The 25,764-nt window shown below is 38.4% G+C and overlaps 2 protein-coding genes and 2 non-coding genes across 4 annotated transcripts; all 4 read left to right on the forward strand.

Annotated features, from left to right (window-relative positions):
* The first annotated feature begins 1,463 nt into the window (after positions 1-1,463).
* Positions 1,464-3,109, forward strand: LOC140929326 (uncharacterized). Its single transcript, XM_073379128.1, has 2 exons — positions 1,464-1,872; positions 2,224-3,109. The coding sequence occupies exons 1-2, from the start codon at positions 1,512-1,514 to the stop codon at positions 2,499-2,501; spliced, it is 639 nt and encodes a 212-aa protein (XP_073235229.1). The 5' UTR covers positions 1,464-1,511; the 3' UTR covers positions 2,502-3,109.
* Positions 3,110-12,546: 9,437 nt separating this feature from the next.
* Trnae-uuc (transfer RNA glutamic acid (anticodon UUC)) lies at positions 12,547-12,618 on the forward strand. Its single transcript has one exon. It is a non-coding gene; the product is annotated as a tRNA-Glu (tRNA).
* A 551-nt stretch (positions 12,619-13,169) lies between these two features.
* Trnae-uuc (transfer RNA glutamic acid (anticodon UUC)) lies at positions 13,170-13,241 on the forward strand. Its single transcript has one exon. It is a non-coding gene; the product is annotated as a tRNA-Glu (tRNA).
* A 6,393-nt stretch (positions 13,242-19,634) lies between these two features.
* Positions 19,635-21,976, forward strand: LOC140931517 (homeobox protein Hox-A5a-like; the record flags this gene model as incomplete). The annotated part of the gene is made up of 2 exons (XM_073381326.1): positions 19,635-19,995; positions 20,796-21,976. Coding segments are annotated over 2 exons (702 nt in total), but the record flags the coding sequence as incomplete, so codon positions are not given.
* Positions 21,977-25,764: the final 3,788 nt, after the last annotated feature.

The raw sequence follows: 25,764 nt of genomic DNA on the forward strand, positions 1-25,764 counted from the left end.
AAAATCTTGCCTCAATACTTAATCCTTTGAACAGCTATTTCCTGTATATTGCCTTCTTACTAATTGTGATTCGTTAGCTTAATTAAAGCACTGAAGTTTTAAAGGTCTATTTAAAGTAGTGCGATTGATTTTAACAGTCAGATTACATATTAACCCAAAATCGATTTCCACTCCTTTGCCCAGCATTTTTTTTTTTTTGCACCATAAACCGTAGAGCTGATTGCGGTAAAAAAGAAAAGAATTACGTGCGTTGCAATCTCATAACTTTTCGCACGTTATTAGCGAGTATTCATAGCATTTCCATACAAGTGAAACATACCGGGTCGGACTGGCAAAATACCGCCACACTTTTTTGGAGTCAGATAGGAAGCACCGTCTTGTCTCGAACGGCACGTGCCTTACGCGGATCATGAATGCAATATAACATGACTGGTGCCCTTAGAGATTCGTTCGGTTGTGAATTAAACCAATAGCGGTCAGTTTAATTTTATCAATAGACCTCTTAAGGTCTAAAACAGGGCGTCACTTGTATAAATTACGAAAAAAGTGTCGATGAGTTTCTGTTAACTCGTATTATAAACTGTTCCACATTGGGCTCGCTGAGCTGTTGTATTGACGGTCGGCGAACCGAAAAATACAGATTTATGAATCAGGCGCTCAACCCTTAACGCGGCTTTCTTGTATAACTTCCTGATTTATACCTGCATTCAGTTATTTCTAATCTCAGCACCTGGAAAACAATCGCTGTTGCTTTTTATAGTTTCACACGCGTTTATACTTCTGGCGCTTTTCTGGTTTCCGTTCTGAGGTTTCTGCGCTTCCTTTCGTTGCTACTTAGGGCTTGTCTACTCCCTTGGTCACAAGTTATTTCTCATAGTACCAAGCCAACTAAGCCGGTATACGGGTATGCCACGACAAAATTTTTCCTCGGCAACTGCTGAAGTACGATAACACGAGAAATAAGCCATCACTAAAAGCCTAGATGTTTTTGATATGAATATTTCGATCCGTAGTTTAAATTATGATGTGTTAAAATCATCACCAGGTTTTTGTGTAACCAGCGTCTCTAATGCAAACACCTCCAGGCTAATCCTAGTACAACATCGTGAACCAAAGAAAAATATCTTGATATCAAAAGATAAGCCAGTGTTTTATGATACATTTTATTAAACCCCTAAGATTCTGTTTTTGTTTCCACGCCTTAATAATATACCTGAAAAGAGATGAAAGAAAATTTTTAATTAAATTTATCACCCGCGTGTCTCTGCTCACTGCGCTCTCTCGCACGCGCCGTTTTTTAGGCGCCAGCAGTTTACCAAGGATGCATGCGATGACGTAGCCTGTTTGTTAACTAGCCAATCACGACCCGAGCCTGCCTGTCTAATTATAGCTCTGAGTTATGACCAATGTTAGAGAGTACTGCCCTCGTCAAAGTGGTGCCTCAGTCATTCAGAGTTAGTCATTAATAGCTTGAGGTATCTTCAGCAGTTTGCATTAGCTCTCTCTGCAGTATGGACTGCTTTTATCAAGCTAGTAGAATGCGTCAGCCGGCTTTCTTCAATCCCCAGACTCTTATGTACGGGTACGGCGTCCCGACATACTATTCTCCACAGTTCTTCCCTGTGAGCTGCAACTCTGAAATCTCTAGGCCACCAGTAATTTCCAGAAGTCAGTCTTTTTTGGAGGAGATCCTTCCTCACCCAGCGACAATTTCTGAAAACAACGCAAGTCCTTCATCAACAAGTTCACAAACTCCACCACGGTCGCCTCCGAGCGAATGCAGTACTGAAAGGCACGGAACTAGCTGCAGTGACCCGACCGAGGAGCTCAGCCGATCTGGGAAAGATGCCAGTGAGTCAGAAGAAAAAACAGGTACGAATAGTGAGATAAATTTGGCTAAAATGCAGTTCTTTAGGCTTTCAAACACGTGTGCGTTGAACAACTTAAAAAAATGATTCCAGTTACTATTTGAACAAATTTAAAACTATGTTTGAGGTGCAATCAATCCAATTACTTACGGGTCAGTTAGGATAAAGAGAATAATTAATCCATTTGAGTTACTTAAAAAAAACGTCTTTCCTTATATTGTGTATCGATTATTTATATTAGTAATTTGGTAAACCCTTGAAAAGCTCTCAGACTTGTGTTGAAGTGTACTTTGGTCTACCCTAATACTTTTGCGGGAACTTTAACTAATGGAATTCAACTTGTTTAAATATTTAGATGGCGAAGAAGACAAAGATGTCCCGTGGCATTACAAACAACCATTCAAGCATCGGAGGCGTGTTGCATACTCTCGCAATCAAATTCTGGAACTAGAGAAAGAGTTTCACTTCACCAGATATTTAACTAAGGAAAGACGCTCGGAGCTGTCCGCTTTGCTCCAACTCTCCGAGCGACAAATTAAAATTTGGTTTCAGAACCGACGCATGAAGTGGAAAAAAGACAACAAGCCAGTCATACCTACAAGCAGAGGAATGCGCCGAGGTTGTACGAGATAGGAAACAAACATTTAAATTTTCGCGAGATTACTAATTACAAATTGCCCGTAAATCCTTTTATGACAGACTTGAAGGTGTATAAAAACTGACTATTGGCACTTGTCAGGCGTAGTGAGTGTTAGCTGGCAAGCCCGCCATGCATGGATGATATCCATATTGTAACAGAACGCGTTTGTATTTCATTTACTCCGCTACACTTACTGAGGCAGGATTTTAAAACTGTAATTACTGTTTCAAAGTTCCCAGGAATAGTGAAAGTGGAATGAAATACATTTCTTACATTGTAAATAAAACAGGACGAGTTTTTTCTACTCGATGAGATGTCTGCGGGTTACGAATGAGGTGTTAAACCGATCCGTTCAAACAGAGACATATAGACTCTTCTAAGCCACGGTTACTTTGCTTTGTTTTTCACCGTGCTTTCTATCCTGTTCCTGTGCCAGAGCTCTTAGTACAAAATATTTATTTTTCTCAGGGTACACACATTCAACATCACCACAAAAAGTTCCGCACTGTTAGTCTATCTGATCATGTAAACGTTCTGTATTGTTTCCTCGAGAAAAGTTATGTAGACGAAATATAATGTATTCAATGCAGTTTTAAAACGATTTCTGTAATAGCACTAGAAAACACTCTTTATCTAAACCCTCATAATTTCAAGTGCTTTATAGAAAAGGTTTCTCTAAAACTTCCGCAAATATATCCATTTTACAAAAGCTGTGTTATCGTCAGATTTCTGTTTACTAAACCCGTTCTTCTTTAAATCGGTTGTTTATGTAGTTCATGAATATTTTCTGTTCCTTCTAGAACTCCTTATTCTTTGTATTTCAACTTCACATTGAAAATGCCAGATATTTATTGAAGAAAACAACAGAACTTGTGTTTCCTGATTTGGGGCGATTATCGAACCAATATGGCGTCGGAAAACTTGTCGCAGTTGCAATGTTTCTCAAATAAAAAACCAGAATACAACTAACTTTTACGTTACCTGAAAACCGATAAAAGTACATTAAAACCTTTGTTTATAAACAAACAAACTGTAAGCATTATATTGCGAAACGTTCTTTGCTGCAGGTTGCATGAAGATGTATGTTCTGCAATCATGATGTAGCCGGCTAGATGCATTGTTCATGGTTCAGTGAGAAGCAAAGATGATATGAGGTCATCTGTTTGAATAAGAAAATTATTCATTGGGACAAATTTATAAAACAACAGTGATATTTATGCCTCGAAGGCTAAACTACGAATTTACATCAGTTGCACAGATTAAGATCTTAAAAGCTGTGCTCGTAATCAAAAGTCTCACAGAGCTCCGTTTTCACTCTTCTCTGCACTTGCCTCTGTTAAATGGTTGAGACTTCAGCTGGCTTTGTGCGCAGTCAATTTTTACAGAAACAATTCTTTATTTAATGATTTATGAGCATACGGTAATTTAACGGACATCAATAACAGCGATTTTACTCTTTGTTTGACTGACCAATATCGTCTTGAAAACAATGGCTGCCGTTTTAATACATAGCGAAATTTTCTTGTCCAAAGTGAAGCCTGTAACTTAAAAAATGTTTCTACAAAAACATCTCCTCTCATACAAAAATTAGAGTTTCTGTCTTCGAACGGGCCATACACTTAATTTGCAAGCTGTTACAGATCTTTGAATCTGTAACATTTCTACGATCATGCCTGAACTTGGGGAAAGACTGTAATCATTGTCTAGCTATTCTCTTCACGCTGTTCGTAACTTATGATCAAAAGTTAGATAGATTCATGTTCGTGGATTTTCTTTGTTGCGGGTGCTGTTCGACTTTTTCCTAAACTGCCGTTTTGGTATTGTTCAAGATCTTTCGTTCATAAAATGTACTGTGAATTGGTTTTGCCGTTGAGTTGTGTTTTGTTGCGAGAGATTCGCATTTAAGCCTGCTTTGTTTTTTCTCTTAAAACAACTATATAGAGGTTATTTTAGCATTCTGTTGTTAAAAGAAGCATAAAACAAAGAAAATGCGACTTGTCAATGTCACCCCAACAAAGCGGCTGAAATTAGTTAAGCGAATGCAAAAAAAGATATAAATTTGTTGAGGCTCGTAGCTTGTCACTGTGGCTCTTTACTGAACTGAATGTAAAATTGTTGAAATAACAGTACATAATAATAACACCAAACAGACGAAGTGAGCAACACGAGGACTTGTTAGAAAGCGATTAACAGCTTTTTCACCGAACAAACAGCCTCACTTCTTAGGTGTGAAAAATGTCAAATTTGCTAAAGAGCTTTGCCCCCAACAGGAACACAGAAAGTCGTGTTCAACCTACTACTAAACTTGTACACAAAACGCTTTTATCTTTAAGAGAACAGTAAAGTAAGAAGTTAACAATTGTGGGCAAGATTCCAATGAAGTCTTACGAGGAAAAGATCGTGAATTAAAACGAGAACGTTTAACGGGATCGTATAGTTTGCTCAATGGAAACAACCCCCAGGATATCTGTATATTTACTGTTCTCGATTTCCTTCGACAAACCACACTTCAATAAATTTGACTCTGTAATAATTTAAAGTGAAAGCGGAAGAATCTATCAGGGATTTTGAAAAGCAACGAACTTAAGTATTTCAAGGTAAGCATCGACAAATTGTTCCAAAATTTCAAACTTGACTACGCAGCGATCGAACTACCGAGTTTGGAATTATTGTGTTAAGTTTATACTGGAATTACTAATTCAAAATTGCTCACTTTATGGGTACCAATATCTTTCTTAAGAGACTGCACAGTTTTGAAAACCTAGTATTTTTTACTGCTATTACGTGAGCTTTAGTCACTCCCTTCGTAGACAAGATGGCGCACAATTACACCGAGCTGGTTCTTGTTACTTTACGAAAATTGCTAGCGACATTTTCTTTAAACCACAATCATGTCGCACATTGTTATCTCTGCTAAAACAATTCCCTTTCAATCGAAAGCGAGTTAATTTAATTGACACCAAGTTAGCTCTGAGTGGAAATGATAAACTACGCTGTCCGAAAGAAGAATGTATATTTGATGGAAAACGTAAGAAAGCAAGGGAAGAGTCACGCCCAAAACGTGTTCGACATAGGGCAAAACCAACCCACAACAAACGTACTGTAGTGCACAGAATACTCTGTATGGTGGAATTAGGTATAACGCTTATAACTACTTTTTTTTGTTTTAAAAAAAAATTACCTCTTTAAGTCGTTCTTCGTTTCATTGATCGAACAATAACCCCCTCCGTTGGGAATTTTAGCCTTCTCTTCGTGAGCAGAGCGTTTTGGTCTTACATCGCCGGAGAGAAATAAAATCATGTTGTTTCACCGCTTACCCAGAGGCAAAAGAACAACCCGTGTTATTGACACGTCTAATCATGTATTTTATTTTCAAAGGTTTAACCTTAAAAGGGCGAGCTGAAGTACTTTGGAGTCAAAACCATATATTACCTACGTCGATCGCACGTCACATTCTTGCACCCAAAGACAATTCTATGCAAGAGGAAAAGCTAAAAGGGCAAGCTGTGAAAATCTTATTGAATTTCACAAATAAACTCTCTAGTACGTTCGCTTATAACGGATTTATAACTAAAGAACGGAAAGATTTGGGGGGGATTTTCTGTGGCAAAAATGGACATGTCTACCAGCATACGGCCATTTCGCTCGCCTGATTCTTACATAAGTCAATTTTGTTTCATAGAAGGTTATGCTTCAAATATACGTAAATTCTTGCATCCATGTATTCATTCTGAATACGCGTCCTTGTTTGTAGCTTTGACCACCTTAAGGTTTGAATCAGTCATTTTGTCTTGCTTTGAAATTGTTTTTTTCCCTCCTTTTTTTTACATTTTTTTTCTTTAAATGTTAAGCTCTAAGTTGAAATAACGCCCTTAGAGAACCGTTTATTCTGTCAATATGGACTAACCTGATAAATGCTTCGAACTTGTTGAAAAATCTAAAACTCGATAAAACAAAGAAATCCCCCGCAAAACCGGCGGACAAACTTTAAAGATAGCATTTAAATGATAAATCATTGTGGTGGACAGCTAGCTAATACCGTAATTCTATAGCACCTATAGTAGTATTTTTTCGTGTTTACTTTTATAGCTTGTTTTTTTTTTAATATTTTTTTAAAATAAAATACGTCTAAGGTGCTTTTAAAAGGTGAAAATCCGATTCTCCTTTTCTTTGTATATGTCCAAGAATTTAAGAAGCATAGGCTTTTTGGACCATTTTGGGTGACTAGGAACTTAATGTTTCCAAGGGCTTTTGGGAAAGTTGATATATTTATTTTCCTGCCGTAAAGAGTTACGTGTGTCAGTTAGGCACGCTATCCAAAGCCGACAAGATTGATTTATGATTTAACTTGGAAAGTAGCCGATCTACAGCTGGGTTAAGACTTAAAGTCTGCTTTGAGCTTTTGCATTTCACATTACTCTCTTTTTCCTCGTACGAGAAACTGCGAGGCAAACGCACAAGCCCAATAGTTTGAAAAAAGACGTTCCATCTAAACTTTCCAACGCCTTATAACTTGTGGCATCTCGTGGACTGATCTCCATGAAAATTAAACTCTTTTTAATGGTACTTGAAATGACGTGAGAACAAGTGAGTTTTTGCTAAACAGGCAAGTGTTTTGTTCTTATTTCACACGTTATCTTTGGTTTAGTTACACAGTTGTCTTAGTAATTATCTCTATTTATACATGTGGTTAGCTTTTCTCCTCTTCTACACTAGCCTTTCGGCAAAACCCTTTAATTTGATTAGACTTTTAATTACTTTTTTTCATTTCCAGTAATTTAGAAGTTAAGCATTTTCTTTGTTGTTTCATGTGCTAAGAGATTTCTGTTCCAATTTGTGCCGAATTAATTATCTTTCATGGAGATTTTTGTGATCATCTGGTATGAATGACCATGTCGACTGTTTAGCCACTTAAATTACGGGGGAATTGCTACTTATTTTCAAGTAAAATCAACTTAAAAACGTAAATGAATAATACATTTTGTTTATTTTGTTTTCAATCGTACGCCTTCAGAGAATGAAGCTTAATTTCAGCGAAGCGTATTGAACTAATCGAATAATCGTTTCATGATTTTTCGATTCAGAGTTGCATGGTTCTGTAGCTCAGAAAGGAGCTAGTACGGCCTAGAATCTTTACGCTCATAGCGCTTCAATAATTTCAGCTCAATCACTACACTATCTATTCTTTCTAACGTTCGTACAAGTTGTCACAACACATTTTTCGGTATGGACCAATTGTGATGTGTATAATGTTCATACCGAAAGTACAAAAGCTGCGGAGACTTTAAAAAAGACCTTGTCATAACCTTGTCATAACTATCGGTAAAATGGCAGCCATCTGTGACTAAAAACTTGAAACTGTAGTTTATTGTGTTTATTATGAGTAAATTTTCGACTGGTAGATAATACATTTGCGATTCTTTGAATCCTCCCTCTCCGAGACTGCGTTATTTCTATAGCCCACTAAGGAGCTATTGTAGTACGGCACTGTTAGAATCAGTGAATCTTTATGCTTATAGTTCTTCAGTAATTTCAGCTCTATTACTAAGCTTTCTCTTTTTTAGCGTTCATACAGTTGTTTTAGTTAGTCCGGATGAAGTTTTCACAATACATTTTTCGGTATGGACAAACTGTATTGTGTATAAGGTTCTAATTCCGAAAGCACAAAAGAGACATAAAACAAAGAAAAGGCAGCCATCTGACAAGTGTGGTGAATTGTTTTTATAATGGTTTTTGTCCTAATTAGTGAATTTTCCAATTCGACTGGTAGATACTATTTGCAATTCCGCGAATCCTTATGTGTGGGTGTTTAAGTGAAAGCTACTAAAGAGTTCTTGAGCAGAACTTTCCAGTCGTACGGCCGGTTTACCATGCAATGTTGTACAAGGTGGTTCTAACATTTGAGTCTGTGGATGAAATCCTAAAGCGTGACTGTTCAAATGAAAGCTAGTGAGCAATGCTTTCCTGCAGTACCATTTATTATGCTGTACAAGGTGGTTCAAACTTTTAAGTCTGTGGATGAAATACTAAAGTGAAAGCTTCTGAGCAGAGCTTTCCTGTGGTACTGTTTATCAGGTTGTACAAGGTGGCTCTAACTTTTGAGTCTGTGGATGAAATCCTAAAGTATTCCTGATTAAATCATAGCTCTAGAGTAGTTCCTTCCTGTTAAACTGTTTACTTTGCTATAAAAGAAATCCTAAAGTGCGACCATTGCAAAGAAAGCTTCTGAGAAGTACTTTCCTGTGGTACATGCAGTATATGAAAACTGTAAAATGTGGTTCTCTCTCTTGAGTGAGTAAACGCAAACCCGAAATGTGACCGTACAAAAGAAAACCCCGCTAAGTAATCGGCCCGATTAATGTTGCTAATCTGACAAAAAGAAATTTGGTGTTACTTCTTCTCGGCTTTGGAGTATTGTTTGACCTGGGTGTGACCAGATTAAGTATTTCACCCCCAGAGGGAAATAGCACTGCGTCCCGTGATTTTAACAAACTTACAACTATGAAACTAAATACTTAGGAAAGGTGAAACGCCAAATCTGCCGCCTTCGGCTTAAAATGAGGTATTCCTAGTTGATCTTTTCAGTCGTATCTGACCGGTGTATAGCTTCTTCTACAAGAAGCTACAAAGGTGTTTTTACGTTTTTGTAACTTGCGAAGGAAAGCCGGAGAGGCAGACGTTAAGGGTAACCTCAAGTAACAAGTTTGTATGAAAAGGCGGAGCAGAACGACAGAAGACAGAAAAAAGTAGTCATTAGATTAAGTATTTTAATGCTTGCTGACTCAGTTCTGGTAAGTACGTTCTTTTGATTAACTAACTTTTGTTCTTCCCCCTATTCTGCTGTTAAAAAAAAAAACAACGATGACTGTTCTTTTCTTAGCCGTTGAAAATTTCTTTTTGTCACTTACAACCGATCCTTTTCTTTTCAGGTATAAACTAAGGTGTGTGTAACGGACTTGGCCTTTCTGTCACTGTTGCTGTATGGACTAAAAACGCTACTTGAGCAAGGGATTGTGCAATGGATGTCAAAGCAATTCAATGACTATTGCTATGATTACAGGTAAACCTTTTTTCTTTTTGTGCATAATTATGTCAGAAACATCACAAAACGTGGGAGTCATTCAAGAAGACATTTGGCTCGAATAAACGCAGCAAGAGAAAATTGAACACAGTTCAGTAAGAGTTGGTTATTTAAACGAAGTTTAACTTAGTGAATGGTCAAAGAGATCTTTGGTCTTCCAGATCTCTATCCAAGTGGGATCAATGTTTCCCTAGTCTTCTCTTAATGCCTCCATAAAACTTTTGACGATAACCGGTGTTTAGATAAAACTGTTGGGCAAACTGAAAATGTCTTAGAATGCGGTATCTTGTAAACACTGTCTATAAAGTCCGTTTATATAACCGTCCGTAACTGATTAACGAAATCGCGCTCGCTCTAAGTCAATTTTATATTGGCCAAACTAGTTTCAGGAAGTGCATACGTTCCTGTTTTTGTGTGTGGACAGAAGGGATACGCATAAATGAAAACATGACTTTCTTGCCTCTTCATTCTCTTCTCAGTTTTTCTTTTCTCCACTGTCATGTTCGGCGAATCTTTTTGGGATGATAATCGCGGTCCGCAAGCGTTCGGGAAAGCATGTATGACATTCGTAACACAGGCAAATTCGTACTTCTTTCATTTTCAACACGGACAGAGAAATGTCGATTTTGCACGAAAAAGACTAGACTTTTCAGAAAACAGTTTGTGGCCATCAAATCCGGGGGAGAGAGATGCTCAAGATTCCGTTCACGAACAGTCCTAAATGTTTCGGCCAGACGGAATTTGTACTAGCTATACGTTCTAAAATGCGTCAAAAGTTTCTGCAAACCGTTGACAGCTCGTGCAAACCGTTTTCTTAACTTCCTTTACGTGTGCCGTCTCTCGTAGTTTTGACGAATTAAACTTCAGTCCGTACTTTTTGGCACAATTCGGTGTTAGGGTGCGCCGAGCCAAAATCATGGGGCCAAAAATACAATGAAAGGGTTGTAATTCTTTGCTGGCGTCCGCCAGTCGCCGCAAATAAGGCGTCGAAATGATAGCTTGTCAATTTGTCCGCGTAAAGGACTTCCCATGAAACACAGCACTTTATTGCCCCGTCACTGTCAGATATCAGAAATGTTGACCCTACGCCTGCTGCGCGCACTGCTGAGTTGGATTTGTGTTGACAGAAATTTGAGGGCATTATCCAACTTGTAACACCTTTTTATCCAACGATGACAAATATTCGTATTAAATGCCCGTTTAAATCAGTTAACCCGTGTAAATCCTGCGTGGCCTTGTCACCATTCGCTCGATAGGTGTTTTGTAATTCTCACAAGAGTGACCCTGATGCATTAGCCATTTCGATCACGTGACCACCTCTTGACGTACGGCACCGTTTTGCTTATCAAATAAATTCATCTGACTTTTTTATTAACATGTCAGGTTCATTGAAGTACTATTTTACAATTAATTCGCGCGCACATTTTACGAGGCTTGCAGTGTAACTTTTCCTAGCCTTTCAACGAACGGGGATGGTTTTGGCCGGCTGGGTTAAAGAACGTCGTAAGCATAGACACAAAGTGCAAAGATCATGTACAGAAACAACAGGTGGTTTGAGAGATTTTTCGGGTTAAAAGCAGAATTTCATATTTTAAATGTCGCTGAAGTTGTGGTCTCAAACAATAGGTATAGCTGTTCAACCTGCTGAAAGAAAAAAGCATTCAGAAAATTTACTCAGCTTTAGTTTTTAAATGTACATTTTTACATCGGTTTTAGCATTTCCTCTCTCTGGTAATCTTTGTTCAGGGAAATCGAGGTGACTTTCAATAAGAATTTTGAGTTCTGCCTCAAATCGGACGAGTCGAGGCCAGCAAATAAACGATGTGTTACCTGACGAAGGGCTTGTGTAGGAGATAAATAGCTATAAAGATCTTGATTAGTTACGGGGCACCTCTTTTTTTACCATCAAGTGGAACGTTCCCTTACTTCCCTTCAAAGAAAATTTCCTGTTACATGACTTCTTGATTATTAGTTAGCATCACGAGGTAGGAGTTTGTTTGCCACAATAATTGTATTAAACAAATAGGCGATTATTATGGTTTTTATATTACAAAGGTTAGGTTAGCTGTGAGCTCTCTTTTTTTGTCCTCCAAAATCTCCTTTCCAGTGACCCATACTTAACTAATGTTGGAGGGAGCTTGGGACCAAGCTACTCTCGTCACGTGGTCAATTTGTTTCGAGGGAAATGTAATAAAAGGAGCTGAGACATGAACAACTTTACTTAAGATGTATTAAAACAAAACTTTCCGTGAGACTTGCAAGAAGTTGAATTATATGAGTTTGCATAACAACTGCGGCAAAAGAATAAGACAACGCCGAACACAAAAATTTCTACTTCTCCCGGGCGGTCGGCGTGGCACTGAGTCGTTTGTATGTTCATTTTTGATATTTTGGTGTTTTTTCCGCCGAGAAAGTGACGTAACAAATTTTACTTCACCTTTGATTTTACTATGGTAAGTGAAGCTCTTAGTTAGCCTGATTGAAGTTATGGTGAAATCGATTGTCACTTTAACCTTTGATCCTTTGGACGAAGTCCTAAATCCTGTTAACATTCAAATGAAACCTCCTTAACAGAACTTTGAAGTAGTTCCATTAAATCTTAGGATTTAACCGGAAAAAAGTCGAGTTTTGTTTAACAATTTCACTTATTGGCTACTATTACTGATCACCAGCTAGTAGCCATTTGCACGATGACGTCATTTTACCACTAAGACCATAATTCATTTCGTTTTTCTTTCTTATTCAAATTTGGTAATCCCAGTGAGGTCTAAATGACAAAAGTCCTAATTTGCGCAAGAAAGCAAAACCCTGAAGGATTCTGGCAGCAGTAGTAAAATGACGTCATCATGCCAATGGCTTATTGGTGATTAGCTCTATGAACCTCACAGATTTTCATTGTAATAACTAAGATCCAGTTACAGTTGTGTTTTACTTTCGATGCGTTATGGTAAGCACATTCCCATATGGTCTAGCGGTTAGGATTCCTGGTTTTCACCCAGGCGGCCCGGGTTCGACTCCCGGTGTGGGAAAAAAATGTCTTCTTTTTTTTTAACTATCTGGTTACATTGCCCAAGAATTTCAGTAATTTGCTTTAATGTGAGATTCTGAGCGAAAACCGGTTGTCCAATCTTTAGAAAAACTCTTTCTCTTTTGTTGTTGTTTGTTTCTTCTTATTTCACACCAACAACAGACACTTTGATAAACCGAAGCGAATGTCAAGAAAGGAATGTAACAGCTTTTTTAAAATTGCTTCTTAATTTTGAAGACATGGTTGCTGTGAATCGACATCTTTTATCAACTGTTATTGCTGTGATATTGATGCAAAGATAGGCTGAAATTAGGAGACGATAAACTGGAAAGAAAACTGACTAATTCCTCTTATAGGTTCCCTGCCATAGGTAGTCTCACTAAAGTTCGGCCATTCGCTAAAAAAATTTTGTGTGTTGATATTTTGACATTTTTGTGGCGGGAAAATCATGTTAAGAAATATCAGCCAATTCTGCAGATACTCGCTGTGAATTAATGAGAGCCAGGTACACTTTTGTTGTAGCTTAATTTTGTTGCGTTGCCACGTAGTTATTCCCATATGGTCTAGCGGTTAGGATTCCTGGTTTTCACCCAGGCGGCCCGGGTTCGACTCCCGGTATGGGAAGCGCCTTTTTTTTTTCTTCACCTAATAAAATTTCAGTTGAGAAATATTATTTATTTGGGCGGAGGGCGAAATGAAGTTTTCGGGATCGCCAGATTGGTTTTAAAGTTGCAATAGGCCTGCTGACAAGATTTTTGCATGCAAAGCCAGGCCAAGCCTGCGGCTGAAATTCTGTTGATCATGCATGTTGTCTGACAACGGTAAAAACAGGTGATTTTACTCGATCTTCCTATAAACCTTGTAGTAAAAATCATATTATGTGACTTGCATAGCATATCTTAGCCTTAATCTCGTGTTTACCGTGCCATTCTCTTTTGTTTACTTCTAAGTTTTTTTATATGCACTGCGCCCGAAAAAACGCTTCCAAAGCGTCTTGCCTGTCATCAATCTTAAGATGTTCCTTACAGTTGCAATAAAACCGATGCACTCGCTTGCGGCTCGTGTTTCCACCTGAGTTCCGAACATTTTGACGTCATTTCTTTGGTCTGTAAGAGAAAAAATGACATTGAAGCAAAACTGTGCGCATCTTAGCAACTTTTAGAATTGTTGTGTTAAATCGAGTATTATAGTGAGGATATTGTTCGCTGTTGACGCTGATGTTGAGCCACATAACTCTTCTCAAGAGACGCTGATATTGATCTTTCTAATCTCCTCATGGAAGGTAATCAGGATTCACCGGAATCGAGGAATATAATTTCGAGGAATTCGAATCAAGGAACCCGGATTTCCGCTAACGATTGCAATCCGGAATCCAAGTTCCACTTGTCCAGTACATCGAATCCGGAATCCACAGCGTGAAATCTAGCATCCAAAACTGTCTTCGATTACCTTACATGGAGCGATTTGTATTGGTAATGGGACTGAGTGGAGTACAATTCATGGAGTAATCGGGCGAGTAACCTCAAATCGGGCCGATTTGAAATTTCGATTACCCCTGAATTGTACGACACGAAGTCTTATTACCAATTAATTGTGTCAATAACAAAATGGGCGAATCTCAGTCTTGGAATATTTATGATGTAAGAGAAAGATTCCAAAGCAAAAACATTATCGGCTACAACTTTGGATGAAACTATCGGAATGTGAGGAAGCCCGAACGCATGGTGAACTTGTTTTTAAAAAAAACATACATCTTTTTAATCAAAATGCGTCAATATTTGAACAGAATGCGAGAATTTTTAAAAGTAATGGAATTAAATTACAGCTTGTCTCGTCAGCTTACAGATTCCAAGGCAAAAACTTTTGCAGTTGAAGCTGGACAGCTTACCAAGTCATTATTTTTTCATTGAGTTTGATTGGTTATCATGTGCTATTTGATAAAAATTTCATTGGCTTGTGGCATTTGCTACTTGATTTTCATTGGCTATTTAACTGTCCTTTTGACCTGTCCGATTACAAGCTCCTTATAATCGGACAGGTTGAATCGGACAGTTTTGGAGTTACAATAGCAAAATAAAGATATAAATATGGGCTGTGAAGAACCAATCAGATTCAAACATTTTATTATTGACACAATTACTAAAGATATTCGGTTGTTTCGTTTTCTTGTCCGCTAGCTACGCTGATAGGCGTTTGAGCATTTTTGCCTTCCTCAGGTTGAGAGACTAGTTTGGAGATCTATTAGAGCATTAAGAAGCTTTTTAATATCGCGCCATATCTTTACCATTTTTGAGGTTGTGCTGGAGACTGGGTCGATGTTTTGCCAAATTGTACTTCGGGACTTTTTAGGGACTATCGTGCTTTCAAGTAATAGGGAGCTTAAGGTGGCTGAACACAGTTTTGCGGGCGGTCAGCGGTAGCGCGTCTTTTGAATTAGACAACAAACATGGCGGCGAAAAAAGCAATAGTACACAGAAGATGATTTCTCAAAATCTACTCATTAAAATTTTGTGATATTTGGCAGAATTTTTACTTTTATCGTATTTTAAATAATGAGAACTTTAAAATGGAAGTTGAACAGACGAATTTTGTGACTCATTTAATAATTACAGTACAATTATATTATTATTTATCTAAAAACCCCTCTGTTAAAATTTGGTGAAATAAGTTTCAAATGGTAATGATTAATTATAGTAAGCTGTGTGCAAGTTTATAAGAAAATCTAATGAGCGAATTTTATGTAAACTGAGCAAAAGTGAAATTTTAAGGTTGTATTCAATCGTTCATGTTGCCATGGAAACTACAAAAACGTCAAATTTTACCTGTCAGTCAAAATCTTTCATCAGTATATTTTTCACTTGCCAAGTTTCAGCTTGTGAGCTGCAACCTTTCTCTTGCCATAATTTGGTAAATGACCTTTACTCAGAAACTGCCAAAACTGTGTTCAGCCACCTTAAGCAAGAACAACGGTACTTTCACGTTGAAGTCGTGCAACGACGGCTAAGAAATGTACAAAAAACCATGATGTACGTACAAAGTTGTTGTTTGGCGGTCTAATTCTATTGCTTTTTTGCCGTTCTCGTTGCCGTCGCCGTCGTCGTTGCTTAAGCTCCCTAATGTCCCATAGTGTACTTCAACACAACACTCGTCAAATATATTTTGAAGAATACGTTCGTCTTGATGTCGGATTACCTTCAGGCATATTCTCGGGGGGTGGGACGGGGGACGAAAGCTCTTCCTGTTTCGTTGCCCATCCCCACCCCCACTCGGCAAGCCAAAAATTTTCTTGTAGGCCGCTGATAACGTCACTGATATTTATTACGAATTTAGTTCAGTATCAAGGACACGCAACGAGTTATGTATGCTAAAGGCTGTAGGAAATCATATTTATGTTTCTTCTTATAAAGAAAAATCATGCATAAACTTTCAGATTTCATTGTTGTTTGAATGTCTTAGCTAAAAGTCACTAGGCCGAAAGTATCAGTAGATACAACTGAAATCATTTTTTGTCTGGAAAAGGAAGCTCAAATATAGTTTGTGAGAAGTTAAAAAAAGGTACTTCCTCTCTGAAATTTTTAGCTTGACCTTTTGAGAACTTAAAATAGCATTTTTATCCTCTTGAATTTATCAAGCATATTTTCGTTGAGATCCGAAGGCGTTAGCTCATATTTCCGGCTCTTGAGCCTCGAAGAGGTATCTCGTACGAACATTTGACGAAACATTTCGTCGGAAGCCTTAGGTATGTCGGCAAAGACAATGCGAATGACGTGTTACCTTATGACGTCTTCGGAATTCATCGGAAATGTTTGCATAATTATCGGAAACCTTCGCGTGAACCTTGGACAATCCTCGAATATCCCTTCAAATGGCTTAGCTCAGTAATAGCTCAGTACTCCTACTCAGTAGTTTAAAATGTTTTATATCGCAGAGGAAAGCAGTACACAGTTATTTTTTCCTTCATTTGAATGTTCTGAATGTTCTTTCATCCCTTAAAAACCACGAGTTCGTGTCTCAAACCGTGTTTATTTACGCGGCAAAGTTAAGAAGATGTTGAGGCCGGAAACACATGGTCTTCTAAACACGTCAACATTTCAGAAAGCACTTCACAAAAAAGACTAAAATTGTTCTCAATAATCTTAGGTATTTGCTTACTGATAAACAAGCAGTTTTACAATAGAAAACTCCTGAGATGCGTGACACTTGTTTATCCTATAGCTTATGAGGTAATATTCGGTCATTTTTATGTCTATGGCACTGCGTAGTACTGTACAACGGTTTTAAAAAAGGGTCATACACCCGAAACGTTTGTATTGTTTGAAAAAACATTCGACAATTTTTTATATTTCTTTACCGAATATCATCTCATCAGCTATTATGATAGATACGCCTTGTTAGAGCTAGTGTGGGTGTATGACACATGCCCGTGGGGGGGGGGGGGGGGTACTCCCTATTATGGCCTATAAGGGGAGACTCCGCCCAAAATGGGTATCTTTTTCAGGCCTCAGGTATATGAAAGGGTAGGGATTTTACTAATAGAAGTATATAAAAGGGTAGGGAAATCGGTCTTTCCGTCTATAAAACACCTGAAAGGGCTAATAGAAGAATTTATGGCTGTGAAAAAGTCAAGAAAAGTTCCTGGCTCAGTGACTTATTCAGATTTTTAAGACAGTGCATTTACAGCAGTTTAAAGTGGTGCAGGGTTCTAAACTAGGTATGTGAAAGGGGGGGTATCATTTGTCAGTGGAAGGTATACGAAAGGGGTATCTTTACTGTCAAAAATGGTGTATAAAAGGGTAAGGGGTCGGACCTTTGGGCGGAGCATCCCCGAAGAAAACTTTGTTGGGTACCACCCCCCCCCCCCCCCCCGGGCAAGATCCGATAGGAAACCAACTTATTCGACATTGAAGGAAAAAAATCTTTTGACATCATCTTGAATCTAGGGTAGTTAGGTGTAACTATTCAGTCACGCATTCTTTACTGCATTTCCCGAATTGCGATTTGGCATGATGAACATCAGTGATATCTATAGAGCAAGAGCAAGAGGGTCCATTTATCCCCTTGATTTGGTCATACTCAGCTAGGACAGTGTGGTCGGCATAGTATTTTCTTTCGTGGTCAAAGTAATAGTTACATCTTGCCCCGTTTAAATGAGTAAGAACCGTGAGAATACCCCCCAGTATAAGAATTGGAGTAACTAAATAGGTACAGCATTGTGCCCATGTTGAAATGATACGTAAAACTTACAATTTGCAAAGCGCTCGGATCCACGGGGCAGATTACGATGAAATACATGTTAATTGAAAAGACGGTAATGCCATGGTTTCCGTTTTAGTGCCGACACTAATTAAGAGCAAGTAATCGGAATCTATTTGCAGTCCAAAGCTAGAGTTCGTTTGTTTAGAATCGATCCGGTTAATTGGAACTTTCAGCTTTGTTCTTATCTCCTAGCGAAATATTACAGTTGAGTTCTATTCGATTTCCTGTGCAAGGTGGTTGAGCAGGGTATCTTGAAAACGTTTCGAGGTAAAAATATCAGCGTTGAAATAAAACGAGTAAAAAGCACCAGCGATTACCAAAGACAAGTGCCAGAGATTCCGTGTCGTTTGGGGCTTGTTGAAATTCACGTTAATTCTTAGAGGAGGCTTTGTTACAAGTTGACGCATCGCTCGCGCAGCATATCCAGTACTATAACAATTTGTTAATTTAATAAGTAAACAGTCGTGGTTCTCGGTTTCTTGTTAGTGGGCTATTAATCAATGTCGAGACACATCGTCTGACAGGAAAGTGAAAATTGCTTCTGATTGTGTCTAAAATAAAACAAACCTGCAGCCCAAATCGGCAAAATTGGTCCGCACCCTTATTAGCGAGTCACACAAAAATGATTTCTGGCGAAATATTACGTTGGTAAGGAGCTTATAATAGGTGACTAAAAGCCTTCAAAAACTCTGAATTTGCAATTAAAAATATATCCAGATATTATCACTAAATGAAATTGCGATTGAGCTAGATTTCAGTTATACTGAGTTTAGTGGAATTATTGTAGCTTATTTGACTCAGTTGTTTATGAGCCATGATCCTAGTTTATAATGATTTTCGTCCGATTTTAACCTTCCTTTAAGAAGACAGGAACATTTCCTTATTTATTAAGAAACACAAGTGCGCGCTTTGTTTTGATGAAAATCCCCTTGTGATCCTATTTTTTACAAGTGATGCGCTAAAGTGGTTAACATTGAAAATATTTTCTTTATCCCGTACTTCTTACGATGAGTGCTGTACGTTCTATCACACGCGCCAGTCTGTTGCTGGTTTCTTTCGAAAGAAGGCTTGGTCAGAATTCAACCTTTATATTATATATTTATATCTTGCGACACGCAAGCTGAAAACGTTAGCTTCCGCGCGCAAAGTGGAAAACTTTTGTCAGGTTATTAATCATAGGTCAATGGGTGATGCCACATAAACGAAGAGTTTGCGCCATTGAGGCTCCGTTTGTTTGGTGCGATAAGTGATCCCGTTTGTGCGATGTGCTGAAATGGACGCAGCGTTAGCGACCCGGTGCGGCGCGCCCTGTGGAGGAGACTTAATTCAAACAGATTGACGGAGATTTATGACTCAATTGCTCACAAGATTTATTGCAGGTTATCACAACACTTGTTCGCCGCTTCTTGAGTTTCATACAAGGATGGGAATAATTTGCAATGGGGCACAACTGTAATTGAAGAACTTCTAGAAAAAGATGGCTTCAGACTTGAATGAAAAATTTCTGTACAGCATAGCATGCGAGTGCTGGCATTAAGTGTAGGAAAGCTTGGTACAGTATGCATGTTTTAACTGTTTTAAGTTGTGGTCATCCCTTTTTAAACCTTCTTGAATCGTGAATTGTACTTGAAAAATAACCCAACAAAAACAGTACTCGAGAAAACGCTGGGGTCATGAACTCATTGCTGCACTAGAATCTGATAGGCTGAAACAGGTCACGTGAAGTAGTAAATAGCTCTTACGCTAGTCGATTTGTCATAATTCGTGTTGTTAAGGGTTAAGATGTCAGGGCCATATAAATCATATTCGACAAACATGGCTCAGGCAACGTTTTATCCCAATAAGACGCACAGTTACACGCAGCAATATTTTCCGCAGCTGTCCCCGTCATTCGAGAGGCAAGTGAGCTTCACGGGGAACTATTTTCCCTTCTTGGATATTTCTACCCGGAGATCGGCACACCAGAATTTCAGCGCCCCGCAAACTTCAAGGCAAACTTCTTGCATCGAAGATACAAGGCCCTCTGCGTCCAATCAGACAACACAGATTCCAGAATATCTTCTCCAGCCAATTTATCCATGGATGAAATCTAAGAAAGGCGGAAAGGCTGCATTTGGATTCGGTATGCTAACCCCTTTGATAACCTTCTTTTTTTGGTGCGAACATTTGTCCGCAAATGTTTAGCGCGACTCGGCAGCTTAAAGTGTTTTGCTGGTTAAAAACTATCGGAACAGGTTAATCCCCCTCTTCCTTTTAATTCGGCCGTGCACGATTGAGTGACATTTTGGAGATTTTAGTTAACCTTGTTTCGACCATTTGTTATCGTTGAGAAGTTTTTCTGTCAAAAGGGCGGGGGGTTTGGAGAGTGACTTGTCTACTACTGTGATTAATGGAGCAGCCCTCTTTAGCATTGCATTTCTTCGGGTAAGAATAGATGCATGTTCAACAAAAGATCAGGTTTTGTCATTCAATCGCAAAGTGCAATATTTTTAGTTTGCAAACATATTGTTGATAGTACGCGGAAGCTGGAACGCTGCTATTGGCGAAAAGGTTGTTTGGTTTTGAAAAAGCCTGCCAATAAGGCGAGTTCTGTTTATGCAAAGTCCATCATAGGAATTTAAGCGACCGAAATGAAAAGACTTCAGACCACGAAACCAAAGCTTGAACCGTTGCCCAAGTCTGTCAAGAACCGAGCCGGAAAATGATCACTTCAAAAAAAGTAAGACTTCAGTTTTAATGAAAATCCGCTTCTCGAACTGGGTCCGTTTGTCGGTGTTCGCAGAGATTTTCCTCTTCTAGAATAGACAGTTTTAACAATACGGCAGATGATCACGAACATGTTTTAGTGAAGGGAAAATATGAGTCAAAAGGACCTTTGTTCTCTGTTAATATCTGAAATGATAACTTTTTTACAATACACAGGGCAGAAACAAGCCAAACGACATCGGACAAGCTACACAAACAAACAGCTTTTAGAGCTGGAAAAAGAGTTCCATTTTAACAAGTACCTGTGCAGTTCTCGAAGGAGCGAGATTGCGAAGACTCTTAGTCTTTCTGAACGGCAAGTCAAGATCTGGTTCCAAAACCGCCGGATGAAATGGAAAAAGGATGAGAAACTGAGCGATTCTTCGGGGAACATTAAAGAACACTTCAACGATGTGCGAGGAACGCACGAATGCGGTCATCTTCACATGGCGTGTTCCCCGCTTTGTCATTCTCCACCATCGCACCAAACAGGACACAAGAAAAGCGTCCACTTGTAGTGCGATGTGAAACCTTATTCAGAAAAGAAACTCTTTTGAAAGAAGAAAAGGGAATCTCACGTTGAATGAAAGAGTCTGAGTCAATCATCTTCGGACGTTGTGGTATGCCAGTTAATTGTCAAAAACCTGTACATTAGTGCGTTTATTTAATGGGGGGAACTCTTGTTAGAGCAGATCACTGCCTTTCCGCCTTTTTACCAGTTCTAATCCGCTACTAATCCTTCTGAAAAAGCTAATCGACACCAAATTTCCTTTTCTTTGTGAAAGGTGTGAAACTTGTAGCGAGATGCTCTCCCCTCCGCCAGAGTTCCTAAACATAAAACGTTATTTATTGAACACACTTTTCGCTCGTTGCCAACCTGGTGGCGTTAATTGTACAAATATTCAATCGTTATTCATGCAATCGAAGAGCTAGCTATTTCATGAGTTAAGATAACTGAGAAATAATTTTTCTTCACGGAGTATGACAAAGAGACTCCTTCTGTGGCTGAAGAGAGTCAAAGCTGAGAAAATTGCACCTTCGCTTCCCGCTATCTTGTTAGTCACATTCCAACGCATCGCCAGCTAAACCGCCCCCTGTCTTCAAATGTAATCAGTTTGTTCATTTTTGTACATTAAAATTCGCTTTGTTCCCCAAAAGACAATAAATGTTCTGTTGGAAATAAACGATACTTTTGACAAATTTTGACTTCTTCATTTGTTTTCAGTTCTCAATGCAAAATGTTATGTCAGAGCACGAGGTATTTTTGTCGCATTCTGGCATCTCTCTGTGTGGCGCCCTTCCTTTTGGCATTTCCATCGTTTGTACAGACCTAGTATTACCGCTAAAATGACAGAGAGGCTAAAAGACCTCTCCACGGCTTGAGTTCTGTACTTGAAGTAGCATTACTAAGCGTGAAGATTCGAGAGGGAACACTGGCATTGTTTGTGAGAACGCTGAGATAATTCCCGTTCAGTTGTATCCCTTTCTCGCAAAGCATTTCGCAAAACGGCACACTGGCTGATAAAATATTATTTCATTTGTATAATCTTAAATAATCATTTTTACCGAAAAATATACTATTTTGTAGACAAAATAACCTCATGCTTGGTCAGACAAAACGCGCGGAGTGCAAAAAAAGGCGACATGTTGAATTTCCAAAAGTGGGTTCCACGGTTTCGTCAGTTTATTTATCACTGACACTTTGTTTGCAGGCTGTTTCCGCTTATCCTTGAGCAGTAATTTCCTTATAGATTTTAAAATGAACTTGCAAATTAAATGCTTTTAATGTAAGCTCGTCTGAGAGCTTCCCAATAAATAAATCACTTGGAATCGAAAGGTCGTCGTCTTGTCTACTAAGAGAGAATTCGGGTTTTTCGGAACGCAGTGATATAAAATCGCAAATCGTAAATAGAGCTCAGTCGTTTCTCTGGATTTCAAGGGAAATCATAAAATAAATTGAAATGACTGCAAGGGGGAATCTAAAAGGGGAAGCTAAAAAAGAAAAAGCTCCCTGCTAATTTAGGGAATGCTGGGTGTTGTTGCTTACACAATCACAGACAAACAATAGTTACAACCATACCATGTTTATTCCACTGATTCTTGTCTTACAAAGTCGTCCACTTTAGATGTTAAAAGGAAACAATTTAAAAAGAAGTGTTCTACCCCAACTAAACTGCTCAATTTTCTAGTTTCTATAACGTACAAATAAAGGTGGTATATATGTTTAGAAAGATTAGCTGTATCAGGTCAAAATAGTCATAAATCACAAAAGTTGACATGGCCTGTTTTGTAAAGGGAAGCCGTGAGACTTACCCTGTCTAAACCAATTTACAGTAAACGTACTAACATTTTTCAGCAATTATTACGAATTCTTGTGCATCCTAGGTTACTGCTTTAAAGTTCGTAGCCCGATCGACCACAAATGTTTGAGGGTTTTCGCTGTGTGTAAATGTGCCTGTATGCATAACAAAGAGTTGTCTGACACGAATGCTTAAGAGAAACCCCAAAGTTATGGTTTCTCTGCATTCTGCAGTTTCAAAATTCCTAATTGCACCAGGAAATGCTGCTCTATACGAAACTAATAGACTACCTCTTCTTTGCAATACTTCAATTTATTTATCCTAAAAGCTGCACGAAACTGGTTTGAGTTGAAGTTTAGGGTTCCTACGTGAACAGTTTTATATTATATGCATACCAGTTTACAACAGCCGTTACAGAATCTCTTGATTAACTCAAAAGAAATATTTCTTGCATTGTAACTTAACTATAATCACACCTTTCCATGTATTTTTAAACTACAGTTGAAAGCAGTAATTGAAAGGCTGTGTCTAGCTAAACTCTGCAGCAAACTGGGAACGCGACCCCGTCCGCCATTGCATTATGACAGACTATTTAGCTACTCGTTATTGAAATAGGGTATCAATAAAAGGCAACACTGATCTACTCGTTTTTAACTTCGTTCTGCTGTAATAACTAACACTGTTGCAGAATTAGATATCAGTTGTTGTAAAACTCACTCCTTTTGCTTTCGAGCGCTCGACAGTGACAATATCAAGTCGCCAAGTACTCTGATTTGCGTTGGGTTATTTTCTACAGTTACCCATATTCATCGCAATGACTCGCTTTCCAAATGCCTACATAAAAGTCCGTTTTAATAAAGTCAAGCGACTGGTAACTTTTTTAATTGCTTTTTTTTGTTCTTGTTGTTAGAATATAGCTATACATAATGTTACAGCGTAGGAATGGAGGTTAATTGTGGCCCTTAGTGGTCAACCGGAGCACCTCAGTCTAATAAAGCAACATAGACGAATTACCACGCAAAAACGAACTAAAATTTCCGCCCATAATGCATCAAAGTCTCAAATTTTGCTTAACTGAGTTAAAATACCTTAACATAAATTTATTAATCGGCACATCCTGACACAGACTGTAGTACACATATAGTCGTCCATAATTGGCTGTCCTATTCCTTCCTCTATTGAATAAAAATCAACGTGACCTATCTTACTATTTATACTGCTGAAAACAATCTTAAGCTCAAAAATGTTACTGTGCACTAATTAGAAAAAAAAACCCTTCCATGTTATTGAGGATCTTATTTTGAGACCGTCAGAAGCTAGAGCCATACCGTGAGTTGGAACACTGAAGACCACAACTGCAATTATGATCTGTTGGTGGTTTATGTATACAGATAGTTTGTAACATTAAGCACAGTATTTGCTTACTTTGTAAAGGCCAGTTTTGAATCAAGCTACAGCATAGTTGTAAGAGTTTTCTGCTTGGCGTTTCTATGTTAAACTAATAGAAATCCATGAAAAATAACCACTTTATCTAACCATGGTCGCCATTTTGAAGAGCTGCGTCTGCTAGAAGTCCAGAAGTTTCTGGCGAGGCGAGAAACTTGGAAACTTCCCTGCTTGTCAGTTCTATGAGCAAGAGCAGTTGCTCTTTTGCGAAGCAGCTGTCTTTTTTCACGTTTATCCCGGCCAGCGGGCAATTTAGGACCAAAAAAGCCGAAAAATCATAAATCACCCTGGTGTCATGCTTAATGGAACTAATGCATGATTTTTTATCGATTCTGAGCTAAAAAAATTCAGCAGCCTTTCAAAAGGCACTGGTTCCTGTTTATCGTATATGTTCATTTTCAAATTATAGTGAATAATTGGTGTTTGTTAACGGAAGATATCTCTCAAACTCAAAACATATAGTTCTGTATGCAATAGCTGAAACTTTCGTTGCTCGTATTTTGGACTTGGAGCCACGTGACCCTAAAACAACAACACAACAACAAAACAGCTTTGTTTAAATCTTGTAGTTAGGAACATCGGAAGATAAAAAAAATAGAAATAGTCTATATTTATCTAGTTAGCGACTGAACCGTACTGCTCGTTAGCTTTCATTTCAATGGTCACAATTAGGATTTCATCCGCAGACGTAAAATTTAGAAACACTTTGTACAGCATTATAAACAGTACAACATAAAAGTACTGCTCCGTCTCTTTCATTTGAGTGACAACCCTTAGGATTCTAACCATAGGCATGAAAATCAGAACCGCCTAATGCAAACTAAAAATTGTTATTTTAAGAATTGAGATGCGGGGGAAAATCTCGGGAGAACGTTTTCAAATAGTGCCTTCGACGGAAAAGGATTGTAACGTAATATGAATGGCGAATTACACAAACGAAGTTACGCTGACCTATCTCCCATGTCAGACACAAGTCCCTCAGTTTGACGCCTGGATAAAATACCCTGAATTACATGTAAAAAAACTGCCTGCATTCCTGAGTAATTATGACTGCTTGCGTTGCGTCTCATGAAAGTAAGGTAACGAATTTTTGGTCGTTGTAAGGAAAATCAAATTTTTATTAATCTTTTTACTGCTTACATTTTTTTACGTCTAAGCCACCAAACCTAGAGAAGGTTTTTTTGTTATTTATTTATTTATTTATTTTCTGCTGGAAGGTGGTGTCCATTTTGTTGGGGTAAAGGTCTTCACTCCTCTCAGACCGCAGTCATCGAGAGATGCATCTATCAACAAATTACCAAGGAAGATTTTGCAGGCTTATCTCTATTTCCTGTGTGTGAATAGCTGAAGACATTTCTTCTACAAACAGTACAAACTTGAGTCTCATATGGTTCAGATGG

Source organism: Porites lutea, chromosome 3, assembly GCF_958299795.1.
Source record: "Porites lutea chromosome 3, jaPorLute2.1, whole genome shotgun sequence".
NCBI lineage: Eukaryota > Metazoa > Cnidaria > Anthozoa > Scleractinia > Poritidae > Porites > Porites lutea.

Coding starts and splice junctions, on each gene's coding strand:
- LOC140929326 (XM_073379128.1), top strand. CDS start 1,512: ATGGACTGCTTTTATCAAGCTAGTAGAATGCGTCAGCCGGCTTTCTTC. Junction 1,873..2,223: donor TGAGTCAGAAGAAAAAACAG/GTACGAATAGTG, acceptor TTAAATATTTAG/ATGGCGAAGAAGACAAAGAT.